This window comes from Drosophila pseudoobscura, chromosome 4, assembly GCF_009870125.1.
Source record: "Drosophila pseudoobscura strain MV-25-SWS-2005 chromosome 4, UCI_Dpse_MV25, whole genome shotgun sequence".
Taxonomy (NCBI): domain Eukaryota; kingdom Metazoa; phylum Arthropoda; class Insecta; order Diptera; family Drosophilidae; genus Drosophila; species Drosophila pseudoobscura.
In genome coordinates, this window is record NC_046681.1 from 3,340,151 (window position 1) to 3,362,340 (window position 22,190).

The 22,190-nt window shown below is 49.3% G+C and overlaps 1 protein-coding gene and 1 long non-coding RNA gene across 2 annotated transcripts; one reads left to right on the top strand and one right to left on the bottom strand.

The window, feature by feature from the left end:
• Positions 1 to 5,031: 5,031 nt before the first annotated feature.
• LOC117184143 (uncharacterized) lies at positions 5,032 to 5,630 on the top strand. The gene is made up of 2 exons (XR_004469376.1): positions 5,032 to 5,102; positions 5,172 to 5,630. It is a non-coding gene; the product is annotated as an uncharacterized lncRNA (long non-coding RNA).
• Positions 5,631 to 9,073: 3,443 nt separating this feature from the next.
• Positions 9,074 to 21,376, bottom strand: dnt (tyrosine-protein kinase Dnt). The gene is made up of 4 exons (XM_001356242.4): positions 20,894 to 21,376; positions 10,161 to 11,367; positions 9,783 to 10,079; positions 9,074 to 9,719 (listed from the first exon to the last, which is right to left on the bottom strand). Exons 1-4 carry the CDS (start codon positions 21,033 to 21,035, stop codon positions 9,608 to 9,610), a joined length of 1,758 nt encoding a protein of 585 aa, XP_001356278.3. The 5' UTR covers positions 21,036 to 21,376; the 3' UTR covers positions 9,074 to 9,607.
• Between the last annotated feature and the right edge of the window lie 814 nt (positions 21,377 to 22,190).

Below are 22,190 nucleotides of genomic sequence, written 5' to 3' on the forward strand. Positions count from 1 at the left end.
TGTAAAATGATAATTTCCTGTTTGTTTACAGAAATTCTCTAACTTTGGCTCCAAGCCTAACTGTGTGTATTACCCCTGTAAAGCCCTCTTCAATGCCCCCCACCACGTGGGGCCGACCCCAGAACCGAACCCAATCGAAGCCTAGTGTTGAGAGTTGTCAACTAATTTGCATGCAAATGCCAGCGCGTTGCACCTGCAACATGAACATGAGAATTTGCATAAGGCCAGGCAGGAGATGCAGGGAGCCGGGAGAATCATAGAATCAGAGGCATCGGAGGCATCGGACTCGGAATCGGCATTGGGCAAATGCTAATCAATAGGCCACATGAGTGCCAATGATTATTTTGCCATAAAATTCAGTTAGTTCTCGTGATTTCTAGGATTGCAAATTCCAAAATTTCAATAGCATTTTGGGGAGGTCTGCTCTGACCCACCCGAAGAGGCCGGCAAGGCCCGGCCTGGGCCAAGTTTGCATACGGAATTAGTTTGCCATGTTTGGGAGTTTGTTCTCTGGCTCTGGCTCGAAACGGGAGGCGGGCCAGAGCTAATACTAAATAAGCCACAGAGCCATGCCCCCCCACCCTCTGAAGCAGCTGCACAGAAGAAAATGTGCAACAAGAAAGAGAGAAAAAAACGCATGCAAAAAAACTTCTGAACCATAAAGGAAAACTAGGAGACTCCAACTTCAAAGTCCTCCCTTTTTTTAATGCTAGTTATTTTTTCGTATTTATTTTATTTCCGCTGGCAGTGCAGCGAATTTGTACAGTTCCTCTTCTCTATATATAGCACATAGTCGTACTATCTATCCGCCCAAGACATCTCTCTCTCTCTCCCTCTCTCTCGCTTTCCCTGCACTTTTTTAATATGTTCAACAAACTTGGGCAAATTCAACTCGTACTCTCCCCCCTAGACAATTTTCCGCGCTGCCATAAAGACTCAAAAGTTTGTGCTGTGTGCACTTTATTTCCGCTGCAAAATACCTTGGATTTGCCGCCTGATGGTAGGTTCGGATGGATGCTGGGTGTTGGCAGGGGCTGCAGGAGCTGCAGGAGCTGCGGGAGCTGCAGGAGCAGGCGGGGAAGTGGGTGTGGGCGAGAGGAAGTGGCTGGTTCTTCGTGTGGACCGCATCTGTTGACGTCTGATGTTGTCGGCTGCTTTTGTCAACACTTTCGCCGTTGATGGCTGACAGTTGTATGCAGCGTCTTGGACTGGAGACAGTGCGTTTCATAACTGCCACACAGTTGAACGTTTCCCCAGCCTCTACTGTGCAAAGAGGATCGCCTGGAAGTGCGTTAAGTGTGAGGAGAACTGGAAAAGCGGTCATTAATTTGAATCCGCTTTCCCAACGTCAAGATACGTTGTATCTGCCAAAGGTCAAGCTGTTTCAGCTATCAGATCCAACTGAACCACGGACCTATTCCTGACCTTCCTGCAGCTCTCGTACACTTTTCAGACGCACTGTATGAATATACGTTTATTTAGTCAGTTGGTTTGGCTCTACTCGAGCCTGGAGGGAAGGTCCTGCCGGTTGGTGGCGTCTCCTCTCCAGCTATTTCCCAGCGCAGAGCTGGTGCGGTTGAGATGCCAAGTCAAAGATGTTTTCGAGCAACTCAGTTGACAAATAAGGTGCTTCGAGTGCGAGCTGCTTATGATTTAAATGGAATCCTTTATTGTCGGAGATTATCTATTCGTAGTTGTGGGACTATCCAAACGGAAATTAGTTTATCTCTATGTACGAGAACGTGTGTACCATGAACAAACCCGATCTAGTCTGAGGACTGTTCGATTATGGGATGCAGTTGCTAACGGCAATATATTATTATATTGTACATATGTACCATACCATATTATATACTATGTTTACATACATAGGAATAATTTCCTATCTCTTAGTTGAAAGACTAGAAAAATACACGATAGCTGAACCGAAGTTGTTGATACGTTTTCACATTCTGGTTCTGTCTTTTTTCTGACGAGTTTCTGGATTTTTGTACACCCAATGCTCAAGAGTTTAATATTTTGAAAGCATTCATCACTGTCCTTTCTCCCTTCCTCGGTGTAGACTCTCGCTGGGTTTTTCCTACCAATACCCCTTTAATCAGTTCCAAAAATAAGAAGTCATTAATTGAGCGTTTTCACTTTCTCGTTTGGTCAGCCCTTACATGCGAGTATTGTCTCCCTTATCCCGCCGAATACCGAATGCCGAATGCCAAATGCCAACCCCTTCAACGCTCGCCGAGTGTCTTAGGGGAGAACAAGGGGTTTTCCATATTGCCATTCATTAATCAAATGGAACAAATGAAAAGTAGCCCCTCCAGCCGCGGATCTGATAATAATAATCAACATTAATCAGTTGGCCTAAAGAGGCTCAGCCCGAGATTATCGATAAATGAATTGAGTCTGGAAAGGCCTTCCGTCTCGTCTAGAACTCTCTTTTGGCGTGGAGTCTCCACAGAGGGTGCCCTCCGTGGAGGACTGGAGCCTCTGTCACCGGCAACAGCAGCATCATCATCAGCAATCATTATGGCCGACCAGTTTTCGAGTCTAGGCATGGCTCGGGAATTGTTTACCTTTTCGGAGCGGCCTAATTGATTACACCCAGAACCCGTGCGGCTTGCCTCTGACCCTGACTGCACTGAGAAAAACAGCGAAGAAACTATTCAAAGTAATTCGATAATACAAAAGCGAACTGAACGGCAAAACGGCATGGTCAGTCCATCAGTTGTTCCATATTTAGATACGATTGATAGGAATACGTTCTACCTTTATTGGGAACTGTTTTTTTAAAAAGCTCTCAATTCGTTACACTTTTATATGAACCCACGAAGAATGGATTTTGGAAAGCAAGACTAGCAAGGGGAACCGCGAAAAATTGTAAAGGCCTCATTTTTCGTGGTGTTTTTGTTTTAGTGTACGTTTTAAAATGAATTTAACCCGACTTGCCCCTTGGCCCTGCCGATTGTAGGTTGTAGATTGTGTAGATAAGTGTTGGCCCCCATCCCATTCCATCTCATCCCCCCAGACAGATGCTATCTGAGGCCGGAGCAGAGTCCCCTGTGATTGCGACTGTGATTCGTATCGCTTGTTGGCTTTTGATGTTCTACATGTCTACCAGACTGCTCTCGGGGACGAGATATGTATTTTATATTTCATATTTTCCATATTTATTTACATTTTAATGCGGGGGAAATTCAATGCATATTTCCAGTGGGTGGGGAGTCTCCTTTGAGATCAGAATCGATGTATATTTTGGGACACGATGGGGTGGAGTGGGGCTTGGCAGGGTCGGGAATTGTCAACTCAATATAATTTCGCTTGCTCTCCTTTCCTTCTTTTGTTTACTCAGCCAGCCAGCACTGGAAATCCTGCCAATATCTGCCGGAGGCCGAGCTGAGCTCGGCTGAGCCGCCACGCCGCTTCTACCCGACTAATTCCTATAAACGGTTCCACTCATCCACGGCTTGACCCACGGAGAGACCCAAAACAAACACATAAATCACTAGCAAAATAAAGAACGCAACAGAACAGAACAGAACGGAACGGAAAAGTAAAGAAAACAAACCAACAAAAGAAACAACAGCCCAGCCAAAATTTAAAAGCAATCTGCCCGGAAGAAGAGTCCTTCGTCCCTCTTCCTCTGCTCTGTATTGTGTGTGAGCGTGTGTGTGTGGCCTTTGGCCAATTTTCTTATTAAAAACAACAGAGAGCCGAAAAATGTTTACCAAACACAATTCCGGCAAATCCTTAGTCCCTTGCCACAGCCACAGCCACACCACATACTCGTACTCGTAGTCGTAGTCGTACTCGGAGTAGCAGTAGGAGTCCACGTACACCCCCGACCCGTAAACTGTAAATAGAGCGCGGAGTGCAGTGAAAGTGCGGACGGACACAGGGACAAAGGGACACAGGCACAGAGGGACGAAGGGACGGAGGGACGGAGGGAGAGTCGGGCAAGGACACCAAATCCCTTGCACCACATGCTGAGAGGCGACTCTAGCTCTAAATCTCGGGCTGAGCCCCGGTCGGAGGGAGGTCCTTGCGAAACGAGTTTCTGGTGGCCTCGAAGTGGCACAAGACAGCACATTGCTCCAGTGGCTGTGTTGTCCCTTTGTTTTTCCATGTTTTTCGTTAGTTTTTCCGTGACTTTCACTCCGGTCTGGCTTGGGAGATACTCGTATAAATATTTGGGCAGGGTTTGATTAGTGGCCACTGTCAAATGAACAAACCAATTTGCTGTCAGCCTAAAGTCGAGATCTTTAATCGAAACTTTAAGGCGGCCGCCCCTTCCTTGGGCAGGGGCAGGGGCAGTGGCAGTGGCTGGGGCAGGGGCAGGGGAGGTTCAACCCCTGCCCAAACAACAACTAACAGCACAAACATCAATCAAGCCCCGAGTTTGGTTTGGTTTTCTTTTTGGGTGCTTGTATTTTTGTCAACTTCTTGCAAGAAGTGTGTGGGACATCGTCTTGAGCACTCGCATTTCTTTGGAAATCCACCCACAGCCACAGCCCACATCCGAAGTCCTCCGCTCCACACGCTCTTCTCCTCCTCCCACTCTTGCCTCACGGCTCCCACATGATTTACTACAACATTTCCTGTGGCCGCTCTCGTCGGCCCCCCATCTCCCCATCTCCCCATCTGCACATCTCCGCATCTCTGGCTCGGTTCCTGCCATGTTTGACTTGATTTCGTCTAAATTGAGTTCAGTATCAACAGAAAATACTTCCGTTTCCCTTTCATCCTCCGCCTGTGCTCCTGTCTCTTCTCTTCTGTTCTGTTCTGCTCCATTCTGCTCTGCTCTGTTGTGTGTACCTTTGCTCTGCTTGATTTTTCAGAGTAAAAAAAGGACTCGCAACTAGAAAAGGAACTTTCTCTCCTAGTTTTCGGTGACGCTGTCGCTGTCGCTGTCGTCGTTGTCGTCGTCGGTGACGGGGACGGTGACGGTGACGGTCCCTGGCTCTGGTACTATATGTGTTTACTTTGGCAGCAGCTCGTCTTCGTCTTCGTCTGGGTCCTCGGCCTGGCTCCTGGCTCCTGGCTCCTGCCTCTGGGCTGCTGCCTCCTGGCTCCTGGCACCTTGCCTGCTCCTGTGCGTCATCGTCGAGGTGTTTGCTTTATTTTGAATGCTTTTTATGTTCAATTTGTTTCAATTTAATGTTGTTTTTGCTTGCCAGCTTGCCAGAGATCAGACCCGCCCGACCCGGTCGAAGAAATGCCAGTGCCAGGATGCGTTGTATTTTACATGAATTTCCAATGTGTGCGCCTTGTATGATAAATGGCATTAAAGGATTTGCGTGAATAACTCAGTTAGGACTTACACTTTTCCATCTGCCAAATAGTTCGCCCAACGAGTGCTATCCACACAAATGCCAAACAGAACACGCGTTCGGTGGGTCGATAGGGATAGGACCTGAACACCCCCGAGCATGCTGCACCGTGCTGGATAGTGGAATAGTGGAATGGCTAATACATCTGAACAGATACAACATATCTCGCATAGGAATATAAATAAATCAATAAAGAGATACGATGAGATAGGATATGACCAATGGTTGACAGGGGAATTCGGGACCTTAGACCTCTTCTTCGCACTTAAGATTGTCGACAGTTTTTTAAATGTAAATTAATTTGAGTACAGCTGTTGTTCTGTTCTGAAACTCTGAAGTGAGCTCTGCTCCTCCTTCTGCATAATGGGAATAGTTTATACGAGTTGCATCGGCACTTCCCCATCCACCTGTCTGCGATATCCCCTCCCCCCTCCCGTGCCAGGTGCCTTCCGATTAAAACCAATTCAAAAATGTTTCTCGTTTCTCTTGTGTGTTTTTCCCCATTTCTGTGGAATTGCGGCGCCAACGGACTAAATGGGCCAACTCTTTTACTCATAACAACAATTTCACTTGTTAGCCATCGAATGGGAAAAATATACATTTATTGGAAACTCTCTCAATGAGGTTTTTCTCCAGCCGCGACAGGCCTCCGACAGGCCCCCGATAGGCCCCCGACAGGGTCCGATTCTCGTTTTTTCTGACCAAAAGCAAAATTTATGCGTCTATTTCAAATGAAACATTAAAATTCCATTAGCGGAAGCGGTGCACATAAATTTGTGGCCCCATCCCCCGACAGCCCCACGATGCCAGCAGGGGGATTCGATCTGCCTATATAATGCCTATATAACATATAGTTGAGGAGGGGGCCTTATCGACAAATGACCAGAACTTTGAATTTTGTTTAGCTTTAATTGCAGTGCAGTGTAGTATTTATTCAGTTCTCGGGAAGCGGATGGTAGATGGTGGATGGTGGACGGGGAGCGATAATCGAAAATAATTTATAGAAAATAAATATTTCCACACAATGGCCCGCCCTCGTCGATGGGAAACTTGAACTTCTTTCCCAGTTCGCTTGGTTTTTTCTTGGGACTTTCCCCCCCGAAGTTTCCCCGGCATTCCATGCCACGCCACGCCACGCCATGCCGTAGCGTGGTGTGGCGCGGTAGTTGTTTATTTAAGTTGTCATTAGAATGGAGAAAAACAGCAGCAGCAGCAGCAGCAGCAGCCCCGGCAATCCGTGGCAGTTTGGCTATATAAACTTTTGAAATTATCACCGAAGCGCTGTCGGTGGGGGACTGGAGCTGTAGCTGTAGCTGGAGCTGTTGCTGGAGCTGGGTGCGGCTGCCACTTGAGGCAGTCGTTGTCGTTCTGTCGATGCGATGTACATGGAAATCGCATGGCCATGTGAAATTGAAATGGAAACGGTGGCAACCCACTCCCCGCCCTACCCTGTCCACAAGTAGCCCCTTTTCCAATTCCCTGGAAATGTTCGAAACATACATCCCACTGATGCACTGATGCACTGAGGCACTGAGGCACTGATGAGGTGCAGGAGGAGTGCAGCGCCAGCTCTGTGAATGATTTCGTTGTTGCTCTTCTCCGGCGATGGCGCCCGATCTGAAGCCGGAAACGCAAGACAGTATTTTACTTATCCACTGGAAGCTTGTTTACATCGTGCTTCGAGAGGTCGAAGAGAACGGCGAGGACTGCAGATGAATTGGAGGAAATGTTAAACGCACACGGACAACTATCGGAAGCGATCATGGGAGTAGTTCTCCATTTACGAGTTGACATAGCTGGCACTTTATTCATCGAAGATAATAAATAGATCGGGTAAAAATATTCCATTTCCAAGGGTATATACAGGGATATTCCTTTAGACAACTGCGTCTTCTATGAGATGCCCTGCACTCGAAGACTCGAGGATGCAACCACCCATCGAATCATTCCGTAAACGGTTCCATCAGAATTCCATTAAATTGAAGATTTTCGGCTGTAAAGATACTTTGTGTTTGTCCCTTATGGACACACGGATCTACCCAATTTTTGATCATCAGTAAAAACATCTTCTTTGGGCTCTAATATCTTCTGGGATGTGCTTGGAGATTAACCTTCTGGGGCTGTGATTAATCTCGGATTTCACACTGTTTCCATCCAAAACAAAAGCCTATCATAATGTGGCAGCGACATCAATCCTCAAAATTCCCAAAGCAATCGCATCGTACGGATGCATGTATAATGGACATGACTAATACAATCTGGGCATTGAATGGTCAGGATTATCCAGTTTTGGGTTAACCAAGCGGATTTGTTATAGTATTCAGTATAAACTGGTGGTGTATGGGGCTTTAAACACTTCATTGCTACCTATACCTATAATATACCCGCATATCTGTCCTTTTTGATGGGAACTAGGGAGACATCCTTTCGTTGAGGAAACGTCCAACATCCGACAGAAAAGAGGCAACTGTCTGCAGCTGTCAGATATCACGGCAAACGACAGTCAATCTCCCATCTGACACTCGTATTGCACGAGCAGTTGCACATGCCACACATATTATCCACTAATAACTATAAACAAACTATGAGCTTAAGCAAACTGTTTGCTCTTTGGGGTTCCAAATGTCCTGTCGTTTTATGCGGCGAATACACACGCACATACTCCTACTCGTATCATATCGCTCTTTGAAAACAAGTCACACAAAGCAGCAGGCAGCAGGCAACAGGCAAACGGCAACAGGAAAGCGGCAGCACGAACGTAACTTTAAAGCCGCTTAAGGCTATAACCAGAAATGCCAGGCCAAACGAAGCAGGTCAAGTCACACAAACACAGGGATTACCACTGCAAGGCTGTTCACTGTTCACTGTTCCCTGCTGTGGTTGTTGCTGTTGCTGTTGCTGTTGGTCTGTGTACACTTTCGGGCAGCAGGTGCCTCATGCCAAGGATAAGACGTATAGAAGCTGGCAATACAATGGCCGAAACGCCAAGCCAACAGCAACAGCAACAGCAAAAGCAAAAGGCGATTCTGTCAAAATATTTACGATATGTCGTCGTCTCCGGTCTCTATCCTCTGGCCTTGCCTGCCAGCCAGCCAGCCTGCCTGCCTGCCTGCCTGCTTGCCGCCTGGCTTCTAAAGCGTAAGGACCACCCACACAGCACACACAATAGCTGATCCAACAGCCAGCAGCCAGGGCGGGCAAGGACGTCGCAGGACATGTGTAGCACATGCTATTTGCGGGATACAATCCCAGTACCCGCAACAATATATTCGACCTCGTCCGTGGCGGCCATTACTTAGCCAAGGACGAGGCACACACAGGAAAATTGATTCATCTTACTGCCTCCTCTTAGGCGTAGGCGTAGGCGCTTCTGTCCTTCGGGTTTCCCTCTGTCCCTCTGTCCCTCCGTCACTGCGCTGGCAAAACATTGTCATGTAAAATTAAAATTTATGGCTAATTTGTGTGCGTGAACGTGAATTTGTTGGCTGTCCCTTCCTGTCCTTTACTTGCTCACTTTTTTTCAAGTAGGGACGTGCCTGCGTTTCATTTGTCTTTTGTCGCATTTCCATACCCATTTCCCAGTTACGCTGCGGCCAGCAGAGTCGTAAATTTCCCTCATTTGCTGGGCAATTTTCACTGGAAAAGTGGAAAGAAATGTGTGAGAAAACCTCTGAGTTCAGAGGGCAAGGGCGGGATCTGCAAAGTTCAACCATGAGACCATAATAAAATCGAAAACTCGAATAAAACACTTATTTGCGGGAGTCTTTTGGCTCAGTGGTGTATATATTTGTGTATATCATGTTTTAATCTCTCGTATAAACGGTAAATGTACCAAAATTCAGATCATGCTATCGATCCACATCCATGTGCACTTTTCAGATAAATACGTGTTCCGTTTCTCTACTCGTAAATGCTATTGATAAATATCACTATATTTGATTTTCGGTTCTGTAGGTTCTTTAGGTTCTTTAGCTAGTGGATTGATGCTGGAGGCCGTTCATATGTACGTAAATAAGTATCTGAAATCTACCGTTATATGTGTATTAAATGTTTTATGCTGTACGTTCTATGTGTGATAAAAGTTGAGTCTTTCCTTCGATGATCTTAGAGTAGGTCTATCCATAATCTACATATATGTATATATACAGGCGAACATTCGATTTGGCAGATATCGTTACAAAGCTAACGAAACTAAACTAAACTAAATTAGACTGCAGGACTTCGACTAACTAAAAATAGACAGATGGAGAGGTTCAGGCCTTGGGCACACCCTCCAGATCGTCCTAGACATAGCGCGTGATCTGTGAGTAGAAGTCGGAGAGGCAGGACTGCAGCTGGGCGAAGGTGGGACGCTCTCCGGGCAGAAGGGCCCAGCAGTAGGCCATGATGGTGAACCTGTTGGAAGAGAGGGGAGTCAAGGGAAGTGCTCTCTCTCCTCGCGCGCATTCAGATACTCACAGCTCGTCGGGACAGTTGAAGGGCTGGGCCAGGCGATAGCCATCCTTCAGATAGTGCTCCATCTCGAAGGGATCCACCTCGGCGTAGGGCTGCTTGGCCGAGGTGCACAGCTCCCACATGAGCACCCCGAAGGCCCACGAGTCGCTGGCCTCCGAGAACTGCTTGTGCTGCAGGGCCTCGAGCGACATCCACTTGACGGGCCGGTTCTCGCTGTCCCCCAGGCAATTGTAGTCCGAGGGGAAGAGGTCGCGCGACAGAGAGCTGTCCGACAGCTTGACTCGCAGCTGGTCGTCGATCCTGAAAAGAGATCCCGATTTCCATCAGCATAGGCCCCAGCGGAAGACTCAAGACTCGTTCTCGTTCGTGTTCTGTACTTACACACAGTTCCTCGTGGCAATGTCCTTGTGGACCACCCCATGGCTGTGGAGATGGTCCAGAGCCATCGAGAGCTGGGAGGCCATCATCACGATCTGGATGGTGGTGACGGTGCGTGCGCAGGCCGGGTCCAGCAGGAAGAGCTTCAGATTGCGCGTGTTGTTCAGGGCGGGGTACAGGACGAACGGAGTGGTGTGGTCCTCGATGGAGACGCCCAGGACCGAGAGTATGCCCGGGTGGGAGGCCCCGTAGAGCAGCATGCCCTCCTGGAGGAGCAGCAGCACCTGCATCTGGCTGGCGTGCTGGGCCACTGTCTTGACCAGGACGTCCTGGTTGTCGTTGTAGGTGCCGCGGTAGACGCGCCCGAAGGTGCCCTCCTGCAGCAGGCTGGACAGGCGCACGCGGCACCGCTCCACCGTCAGCTCGGAGATGCGGCGATGCAGCTCCTCCGGATGCTGCTGCTGCTCCACAGAAGTCGCCACCTTGCGCGGTAGCGATGACCCGTGCACGGGGGCAATCATAGAGGGCGTCATGTATGCGGCGGAGCCTCCGCCCAGGGAGGCCTGGCAGGGATGGATCGAGGGATGGGTGTTCAGCCGCTGGAAGCTCGAGGTCCGCATGGGCTGGCCCCCGTGCTGGTGCTGCTGCCGCTTGTTGGCCGCCCCCCGCACGCAGTAGGCGATCATCAGGAGGAAACACACAGAGCCCATGGCCACCGACACACCCACCACGAGGGTGATCAGGCCCGTCGGCGGGGACAGCACAGTCTCCAGCATCAGCGGATCGTCCACGTCCTCCCCAGCCCCGCTCTGCTGCTGGTCCTCGTCCCCCCCCTCGCTATCGTTGAGCAGGCAGATCTTTTTCCGCCGGAACACCAGATGGGTCACGTTGTTCAGCGACCGGTTGAGCACCACCTCCAGGCTGACGGTCACGTCCACCTCCGCCGCCCGCACTCCGCTGCACCGCAGCTCGATGGCCCACGTCTGGATGTAGGTGGGGATCTCCCCGCTGTGGGACACGTTCAGCGACGGCCGCGGCAGCACCTCCTGGTCGGAGCTGACCACGTTGATGCTGTACGGCAGCCCCCGCCCGGCCAGCGACTGCCACGTGAAGCTGATGTCCCGCACATTCGCGGGCACTGGCACAATGAAGTTCAGGGCGTAGTTGTTGATCAGTCCCTCGCGCACGTAGTACACCTCAGCGGATACACCTGCGGAAAGAGGAGGTCGACAATCGATTAGGAACCACTGACTATTATATCGGACAAGTAACTTGAGCCTGGAGTTAATTGTGGGGTGCGCAGGGGCCTGATTATACTCATTCCCATCCCGCTTGCCTGTACATAACCCCATCTTGCAGATGCACTCCCGGCAATGAGATACTATCCCGAAGATACACACATACATGGTTGCTTTTCTGGGGTTTTGTTTGCTCAACCCGATCCCACCGACAGTCGCTGGCAACATTTTATATAAATAAATAAACATGGGAGTGGAGTGGAGTGCGGAGGAGAGGAGGGGAGATTTTAGGGAATTCCTTGGAAACTATTTTCGGTTTTATCCGTATCTCTATCTGTGCCTGTAGCTGTATCTGCAGCTGAACATCTATGTAGAACGACGCGGGCCCAGGCAGTGGCACAGCGGGTTTCAGGAGAAACAAAACGAGACAAGAGGCAGTACAGAACAGAACAGAACAGAACAGAACAAACAAACTGAGATTTCTTCGCTCTCTATCTGTATCTGTATCTGTATCCCTATATCTGTAGATTGTCCGCCTGGATTGTCTGTCTCTGGTTTATTAAAATATTGTTCTTTGCGGTTTGACCCGGTTCCAGTCTCGAGTCTTGCGTCTCGCGTCTCCCGTCTCGAGTTAATGAGGCTTCTGCTGCTGGGTTTCCTTGAGCCTCGGCTTCAGCTTGGATATGTCTGCCACCGATTGCCAACTCATTTGGCTTGTTATGATATCTTATGCTAATGATAATGACGCAGTGGCAGTGGCAGTGGCAGGGGCAGCAGGTAGACCTTCCTTCAAAGACCACACACAGGCCCTTAAGAGAATCGAAGCCGCGATTGACGGACTCTCGTTTCCCTATTCCGCATCTTTCTCGCCTGCCAGTGCATTCACCTCCCTGATTGGAGCTCCGTGGGGGCTTGCAGCAAACTGTGGCACAGGAAATAATTTACGAAAATTGCAGCAGAAGCAGGCACGAGCGCACTTCCTTCTTCCTTTCTCCTTTGACAACTGGCAATAACAATAAAAATCAGCGGCCAGACATAGACCAGAAATGGGACGTACGAGTAGATGTGGCAGTGGCAGTGGCAGTGGCAGTGGCAGTGGCAGTGGCAGTGGCAGTGGAGGTTGCCCCTAGGCAAATGACTCCACTGGGTGGCATATAAATTGTGTCAGGCACTGCTGCATATAGACGCGCCCTGGCTGTGGCTGCCTCGCGAACGTGCAACATGTTGCACGTTGTCGTCTGTCGAGTCTGTTCACATTCCTCGCCAGCATTTTAAAAATAGCGCCCATGACTTAATCAAATGCAACGCGTCCTGTCTCCAGGCCCGGGCCAGGCCTCGTCGGGGCACACTCCCATTGACCCCTGCCTCCACGCGGGTACATGGGGCTGGAGCTGGGAGCTTGAAGGTGAAGCTGTGGCTGTGGCTGAGGCTGAGGCTGAGGGTTCACAGGTTCATGTGAAAGTTTCGCTTTATTGCATTTGTACGAGGAGAAGGTGAACGGAGAGCTTAGGGGCCTCCAAGGGCCAAGGAGGCGAGGCGTCTTCGAGTGGCATCGCCGTCGCTGCCTCCGTCTGCCTCATGTCACGAGCAAATGTCACTTGCATGTGCCCGGCGCATGTGTCGGCTCTTGAACTTCTTTAACCTTTTGTATGTGGCATTATCCGGCATGTTCATAACTGGCTCTGGCTCTGGCTCTGGCTCCGGCTTCGGCTTCGGCTCTGTTGTATTTCTGCCTCTTTTCTGGGCGTGCCATGTTGTCCGTGAAGGAGCGGCACGGCCAGGGGCAGGGGCAGTGGCAGGAGTCGAGTCTATCCTCGAGTCGGGCTTGGATCTCTCTCCCAGTATATCGTATGTCGAATTTTCAGAGCGTGCAGTCATGACGCCGTCGATGTGGCTGTGGCTGTGGCTGTGTCTGTCGCTGTCGCTGCGAGTACTTTTTGCAACCTTTTTTTAATAGCTCTCTGGCTACTGCGCTTGCCGCGGTACGAGTGTATCTGCACAGCGTGGAGTCGTGACCATTGTTGCACCGTGCCCCACTGGGATGGGGATGGGGATGGGGAAGGGGAAGGGGAGCGACGAGAGACCAGATAGAAGGAACTGCAACTGGAGCTCTGGAGACACTCAAAAAATGTTAAAGTGTTTGCGGTTTAGTTTCCATTTTCATGTAATTAGCGTTGCAATTCGTGAAGTGCTTTCCGCAGCGCCGATTTCCTATGCTGATTTTTCCCAGTCCCAGTCCCAGTCCCAGCCTCAGCCCAGAGTCTTCTGTGGGGTCATCCAGGGGTCAGCGGCTGAGCATTCTCATAACTCTGGAGCACTTCTGGGGCAGGGAGTGGGGCAATGGGAAACATGTGGCGGAAACACGTGTGTGTGTGTGGGTGTGTGTGTGTGTGTTTTGGAATTGCAAGCGGAAGACTGCGAGTGGATACAACCTCCACTTCTCCACTTCTGGTGGCACCACAAGATACAAAATGTACCAAAAGATACAGCACATATCTGGGAGGAGACAGATTCAAAGGGAACCAAACAGATACAGCGGAAACCAGTCGGAGATGGCACTCTTAAGTGCTAAGCCACTTTGTGAGAGAGACGGGAAACTTGTTTTCACAATTCTGTCTGTATTACTGATCCGATTGCAACGAGTCTCGAAATGTATAGAGAGTAGTACGAGTATCGTCTGCGGGACTGAACCCTCCAGTAGATACCCAAGAAGAGAAAGGAAGCCAGGAAAGTGTGTCCCACCTCTGGGCCTAATGACTCCTTCGATGCCATCGAAGTATCCATCCGTTCGCATAAGGTATCTGCTATCACCAGCTTCCCGATTTGACAAATATCCCAGGCTCATCCCGGGACTACCCTCAAGCGATGGCCCAGCAAACGACGAACCCGTGCGTGGCGGCAGGCGACGAACCCTCTGCCGCTCTCCCTCTCTCCCGCTCTCATCTCTTATCCAATAACCAACCCAAGACCAAATTGCAATAGATGATAAATGATGTACAGGGACTCCATCTGCGCCGTGAACCGCATTGAACCCAGCCTCAGCTCCAGCGCCATCTCTAACCCCCATCTAATGGCTAATATGTCACTTTGGCTGCTGCATTGGCTCTGGCCTGGGCTTTGGCTCCAGCCCCAGCTCCCCTTCGTGTCTGAGGCTGGGACTCTTTTGTGCAGTTTGTGCCCAAATCGAAAAATAAATAAAACAAATGATCGGCGCCTGCCAGGACCCGCCCGCCCCCACCCTTCTCCACGCACAACCCACAACAACCTCGCCTCCAGGCCTGCAACTCCACCCCCAGGGACGCCCACCACATGTCAACATTTAACATGTTTTCGAGCCACATCATCTCCTGCCCAGCATCCGTATCTAGTGTCTACTACTCGTATCTGCGAATCGTTGCTCAGTTGCCTCACGTCGTCGTTATGATAAATGATACCCCTGATTCGCTCTCCTTTGTCCCGCTCCCTGCGGCTCCCTGCGCCGCTCGATCCCTGCCCGGCAGCGGCCGCGGCCGCGGGCTTGGGGCTTCGGCTTTTGATTGTAACAAATTTGTTGGCAACGGAATTAGCCATTTCCAGCTCCATCTCCATCTCCAGCTCCAGCTTCAGCGATTTGGCACAGTTAACGCGGCGCAGATTTCGTTCTCCCTTCCGGCACTGACGCTGGCTCTGTCTTTGGCTCTAGCTTTGGCTCTGTCTTTAGCTGTGGCTCTCAAAATTAGCTCAAATTAATCATTCAAATTTTCGAGTTGACGTTTTCTCGCCGCTGAGGCTGACAAAAGCGTTATGGCCGCTCCATTCGGCGGCTCGTCGGCTCGGCGGCTAGGCAGCTCGGCTTATTGTAATGGCCAAAATCAATAGTAATTAACCTTAATCGTTAGTCATTTCTTGGCTGCTTTTCGTATCTGTGTCTGGGGGGGGGGGGGGCTGTCGCTCGGTGTTGAGTGGCCGTCAGAAAGATGCGGCAGATGATGCGGGTCAAGAGCGAAGAGTGGTGTGGTGTGGTGTGGTGTGGTGTGGTGTGAAGATATAATTGGACTTGGACTGGGACTGGGACATCCACTGCATTGCCATGGAACATATTATTAGACACAAGCTTACGGTTTCTGGTTGTGCCTCAGAGTGGCAGAGTGTCTGTGGGAATAGGGGCATAGCTTTGGCAGAGAAAGATACAAAAGTATCTCTCGAGCAGACACCAAATTTAAAGATACACATCTATTCGTATCGTTGGCAAATGTATCTGTAGAGCACAGAAAGCAGCAGCACTCGAGTCCCAGAATCATGCACATGCAATGAATGTTGTTTTCGCCATTCTCGAGCATCGGTGCGTCTTCCAAAGGTAGTTGTTTCTTTTTGAGAATGGAAATGCGTCCCGCAGGCAACAGAGCACCCAAGATGCATCTGCATCCATTAAATGGTGACACTGAGACACAAATTCGTATCTCGGGAGATCCGTATCTGCCATTGCAAGTGCAATCTATTCCAATACTTCAAAACTTGATCACGAATTTCGCATCGATTGTGGGAACTGTGGGCTGTCAAGCGAATCGTGTTGGCAGCCTCACATGCAGCCCACAGATACCCCCAGATACTGTGCCGCGTAGTTAACGAAGCATGTGGCAGAGATACAGGCCAAATGCATGTACATTCCATTGCCATTGTGCCGTTGCCCTTCCGCCGGTGGCACTGCCCCTCCCCATGCAGCATGCCCCATGCAAGCGGCGCTTTTCTGCAGCGGAAAACTCCCACGGCGACGCAGCGGCACAGCGGCACAGCGACTCGCGTAACCCAAATAAACAGCATACCCGTACAACTCAATAAACAGACGAGCGGCAGATAGATATACACATACGCGGATACGTGGATACGTGCATCTGCATCTTTACTGTTGCACAAAGTTCGATGGAGCGCCACGCCCCCATCATGGCACCCATGTCATCCATGTGACATGGAAATAAACTCTCTCTCCAGCCGCGTCCCAGAGAGAGAGAGGGGGATCCCCCCCCCCCCCCCACCACCCCTCTCTGTTGTTGTTTAATGTAAATATGATTATTCCTTTTTGCCATACTATATGCATATATGTACATGCATGTATGCTCGTATTCGTATTCGTATTCTGTGGATGGATGCGTGTACAGATTGTACAAATACGCGGCGTATGGGACGAGGGCAGGGGAGGGCACTGGAAGGGGAAGAGGATGCAAACAATGGATGATATTTATTATTGACATGCTCCGTGTTGCTGCCACTGCTGCATGCCCCGCGGCGGGGTTATCAGAGTTACTGTCAGTGCTCCTCAGTGATAACCGCAGCCCCCAGAATCCAGAATCCAGAATCCAGAGCCCACAGCCCAGAACCCAGAACCGCCTCTCAATGTAAGCCTTTGACGAGCGGAGTCCCACATTGGACCCACTTCCACTCCCACTCCCACTCCCGCTCCCATTCGCCCCCCACTGTGCGTCGGAAAACCCTTTTGTTTATTTGCGATGGCAGTGTGGCAGTGTGGCAGTCGCTTTTATTGCTGCACAATCGGTTTATGCGATTTTCATTTATTTAAATGCCGCTCTTTTGCCATTAATAGTTCTGCATGCAAATCCATATGGAAATGGAAATTAAAATGGAAAAGGCATTCGCTTTAAGCGCGGGCTTAGCCAAGTTTATGGCGCCCGACAGCCCCGCCCCTCTGCTCCTCCTCTAATCACATCGCAGCCACATATACAGAAAGACATATTCCAAATGTCTCTGTAATGCGACACTTCACAGTCGAAAGAAATCTCAGAGAGAGATATTAGAGATCTCCAGAGATCTGTGGTGTGGTTTGTCCCACTTTACGACCTGCCAAGTGGCCATCAAATCGATTTGAAACCGATACGAGGCCGAAGCCCCACCCTCCACGATTCATGATCCATGATCCATGATCCGTGAACCGCGATCCGAGATACACGATTAAAAATTGATTGAAAATCAAATCTATTTGGGAACAAACATTTGGGCAGCCGACGCGCAAGGCACGTACGAAAGGCCTAAGCCTTAAAGATAAAGATCTCTAACGACTGAACGGAGGAAGTGATCAGAGGTCGATGATAGATCATCGGGGAGGCCGGAGATAATCGGTCGATGTCTTGTGGAATCACTTTGCACCACGAGAGAGTAAAGATAGTTGAGATCCAGAAATATGTTCGATAAGCTTCCGTTTCACTGTACTCGTACAAAGTTGCCATAAACGAACGGAGACATCATCCGATCAGCAGCACCATTCCAGCGAAACGTTGATGGTTCAAGGAGATAACGATAGACGATCTGTTGAGCAGCGACAGCTGTTTGCAGCACTCTTTACGATCTGTCGGGTGTCTGGAGAGCTGTTAACTCCGGCACATCGTGTGGCAAAAGGTGACGCGATGTTCATAAACCGCTTTCGGGGTGGGACAGGGCGACAGCTTCATTAGCTAATGGCCACTTCATTATGTGGAGGAGCCACTAGGAGTCACTGCAGCAGGCTCCAATTAAAATATAGATCATGCCTCCTGATCATATCAGAGAGAGAGAGAGAGAGAGAGCAGCCTCGCGGGGGATCGGAGGCAGTTTGTGGAAGGCTTTTAGCACGATAAAGTGGGGAAGGTGGGGAAGATGGGGCAGGCTGCCTCTCGTTCCTTCCCAATTATCGTCTTGGCCCGATCTTGGCCAAGACAGTGGCCGCAGAGAGGAGCCGGGGAGCACAACGTTCGACAAGAACACGACTCTTGCGACTCGAACATAAACGAGATACGCGTACAAGCCGGGCCTGTGGCTTGTTATGGCCATCCGGCAGATACTCCGAACAACAGCAGCAGCAGCAGTATAGGTGCTAAAAGTTGCCACAGTAGCGCTCGCTCGTTGTGTGTATCTCCCAGATACAGATACTTGCCAGCTTGTTTGCCGTGTAAGCCGCTTAGCCGCGGCTCACTTCAAATACGAAGCCCATCAATACCTGGCGGAATGGGGGACGGAGGGGATACCTATGCAAATATGAAAATATTTAAATTGGCCTAAACAAAAGCCCCTCCAAGCGACTCGAAGCTCTCAATTTATTTAACACAGTTGGTGGTAGATCTAACACATCCGAGCATTCGAGCACCCGAGTCTCCTCCTCCTACTCTGCCTCTTCTCTTGTGCTACAAAATGTATTGCCGGTTTGTTTGGGAGCTAATTTATGGCTTGGATTGGCCGCCAATCGATCATGGCACTGCCATTGGTGGGCGTGGCAGCGTTTTAGCACCGCAGCGTTACATTCCATTCCATTCCATTCCCTTCCACTCCATTCCACGCCATGCCAAGTGTGAAGAAACGTGCCCGAGAACTTCGTTCCTCCGGAGATCGTCTACTTTCAAGTTTCCTTTAATTGAAGTCTAAGTTTAATTTCCATGGCATCAAAAATCAAAGCACAGCCAAAGCACCCAAAGAGGGCCATTAAAAGGCGAGGAAAACTACGGGGAAATTGTTTCAGTGACCCCAAAGGCAGTAAAATTAAATTAAACTTTGAATTGAATGCATTTTTGGGTATTTAAAATGTAGCGCGTGTCACAGCAGCGGCAAACGCGACAACGCGCATTATTTCGGGTGTTTATGATTGGAATCGAAGTGGAAATCACTCGGCGGGGAGGGAGTGGATGCTCTTGTGGATCGTGTGGATGGAGTGGATCGTGTACGGCCAACCCATCAGACGGGGATCGTATTTCATGTCGCGCTGCGCTGTCGGATGCCTTGCCCCACGGATTTTATGACTCAAAGTTTTTACCATCGAGCTTTTGCGGAGACACCCCCCGTGGATTGCACGGGGATGGAGAAGGGGAAGGAGCTGGATGTTCTCTGTGTTCGTCTCCTGTGCGATCATCTGCGGGCTATAAATTAAATGCAAATGAAATATATTTAAGCCTTTTTTCTTTGGCAACTGCCGCAACGGCAACCCTTCTCTGGCACTGCGCCCGCCCCGCCCCTGCCCCCGCCCCTGCCCCTGCCCGGCATTCTTCTGCTCCTCGGCTGCGCTGCACACAAATCAAATGCAAATTATGCAGCTTAATTGATTTATGGCAGTCCGCGGAGTGCGTTTGCATTTCTTTATTGTATAAACCGCTCGCATTTTCCGGGCGGGCGGGTCTGCAAACTTTTCAGCTCTGTCTTAATTACATACCCCCAGTCCACAGTCCCCCCCCCCCCCCCCCCACACACACGCAGAAGAAGTTTTCCTCCCCCTTCCCCCGTTCCACATGTTGAGTGTTTTGAGCCCACGGTGCACGGTGCACACAGAGCCCACAGAGCCCACAGAGCTCACAGAGGCCACAGTTAGAAATCCGAATTCGAACGAGTATTCGAGTATTCTGCATATTTGATGCGACGCCCCCGAAACGAAATACGCAAAATTATGCACATGCCATAGTTATCGCTTGGCGTTCGGCGTTCGGCGTTCCGCGTTCGGCGTTTGGGGCTCGGCGGAAGGAGCGAAGAAGTGCTCCCACACACACATTTGGCTAGAAAAAGGCAACTTCGATTTAACAAGCAGCGGCGGGACGGCAGCAGCACGTTGCATGCCAAAAGCTGCAACAACAAGAGCCACAACCGAAACGACAATCACTGCAGGGGAAGGGTGGAAGGGCTGGAAGGGTGAGCGGGGGAGGGGCTTGTCATCCGAAAGGCGACGACGACTGCCAAAAATACTGCTGAGCGCAGAGCCCAACACAAGCGCTGAGCCCTGACAGGCACAGTGGGCAAAACTATCGTGCGCATACGAGAGGATGCAGATGGTATTAAAGATGCTCGTACAAAAAAAATAGAGGGCATGAAACAAGATGGAACACGAACACGGGGGGAATTGTTCGATATTTAACTGATTTACGGTGTAACTATGCTTAAATTCTCTTTGTTAAATGTCTTTGTTCCTTCGATTCGTTCCACTGTGCCTTTGCATCCACCCCACACACAGCTGACACTGCATGCCGTGCCCCCACTGCCACCCCTTGCATATTCCCCTCCCGCCACTGCACAAAGTCACGTTTTGGCTCTGCCTTTGCCTCTCGCAGCATGTTCGCGCGTTTCCGGCGAAGGGGGTGGAGGCTGGGACCCCAGAGTCAAGGAATTTCAGTTCCAAGAAATATTCAAAAATACAAAATTGTAATGCTTATTTTTGCGTGTCTCTCTTTGCATCTCCTTCTCGTTTCGCTTCTTCTTCTTTTGATTTACGAAGCGTAAAATTTCTTCAGCATGGTTGTTTTTTTTGTTTGCGTTTGTTTATTTATTTTACTGTTTAACAACACCTGTAAGATAGAAAGAGAGAGAGACAGAGAGCAGACAGACGGCATTCAAGGGACGCAAGACAGAGAGAGGGAATCTAAATTAAGCTAAAACAAATATGTACACATAATTTTTCAGGGGAAAAGCAGCGTGCCTTCCTACGTTGAATGAAAACTTTAATGTTTCCTCTTCGTTGACACACATTGTTGCTGTTGTTTCAATGTGCAATGTACTCACCCAGCAACCGCATCACCTCCTCCGGATTCAGGAAGACATTTAGATGCCCGGACACTCCACTGCCCGGGAGCAGGAGCAGAGCAGTCAGCGCCAGCAGCGACAGCGACAGCACTGTTGGGCGACATTTAACGGTGGAATTCATGGGGAAATTCGTGATTTTCCGGCAATTCTTTTGCACGTTTGTAACAACAATTTATTTGTAAACAATTGACTGCAAGACGCACTCACACAGGCACGCGCACAATAGTGACAGGGAGAGAGAGAGCAAGAGAGTGCGCAAACGTTAGCAACGGAAATGCAACGAAAACATTCTCCCCCAGCTTTCACAATCTTGTATTTTTATCACTTTTTCACGGACTTCTATTTAGTTAACTATTCGTTTCCGTCAAACCGATTTTCACCGCTCGTTCAACGCATCGATCGGTTCGCTTGTTGTTTTTCTTGTGTTGTTGTTTGCGATAGAGGTGGAAAATCATCGAAGCTACCGTCAAAAACATCGATAGCTCCAAGCATCGATGGATTTACACCGATGAAAAAACAGATTTAACCCACTTAACCCCCCTTTGATTTAAACAGGTGTGCAGCTTGAGTTAAGCCGCGGAAAACAATACTGTTTGTAAATTCTTCTTGTAAATACTGTCAGTTTACTTACAAAATAAAAAGACCACTATATCTTTCACCTGAACTGAGGAAACTTTTTTTAGAGACATCATATTCGTGGAGAATATTTTAATACCCACTGCTCAACAATGGGTTAATTGTTCTCTGAGCATGATCGGAAGTCAAATTCGTCGATTTTGATATTTCATTTAACATAACTAGCTAGGCAAAACCCTCAGCAATGAACACATAATTTTACCTGATTGATGAATTAATTTCCTAGTTGACTGGCTCATTTTAAATACTTCCTTTTATTGGATTTTTTCTAAAAAGAGGCTTTGGCCAAAAAGGACAAACAAAAAACGAAAGAGAAATAACGTTCCTATTACTCAATTTTGATATTCCGTTGAATAGTTATGGCTAACTAAGACTCTTAGCTCTGCCCACATATTTTTATCCCATTGATGAATAAATTTTCTACAAGATTGGCTGGTTTTGAGTCCTTGTTATACCCGATACTCCAAATGAGTATTGGGGTATATTAGATTTGTGATAAAAGTGGATGTGTGTAACGTCCTGAAGGAATCGTTTCCGACCCCATAAAGTATATATATTCTTGATCAGCACCAATAGCCGAGTCGATTGAGCCCTGTCTGTCTGTCCGTCCGTCCGTCCGTCCGTCCGTCCGTCCGTCTGT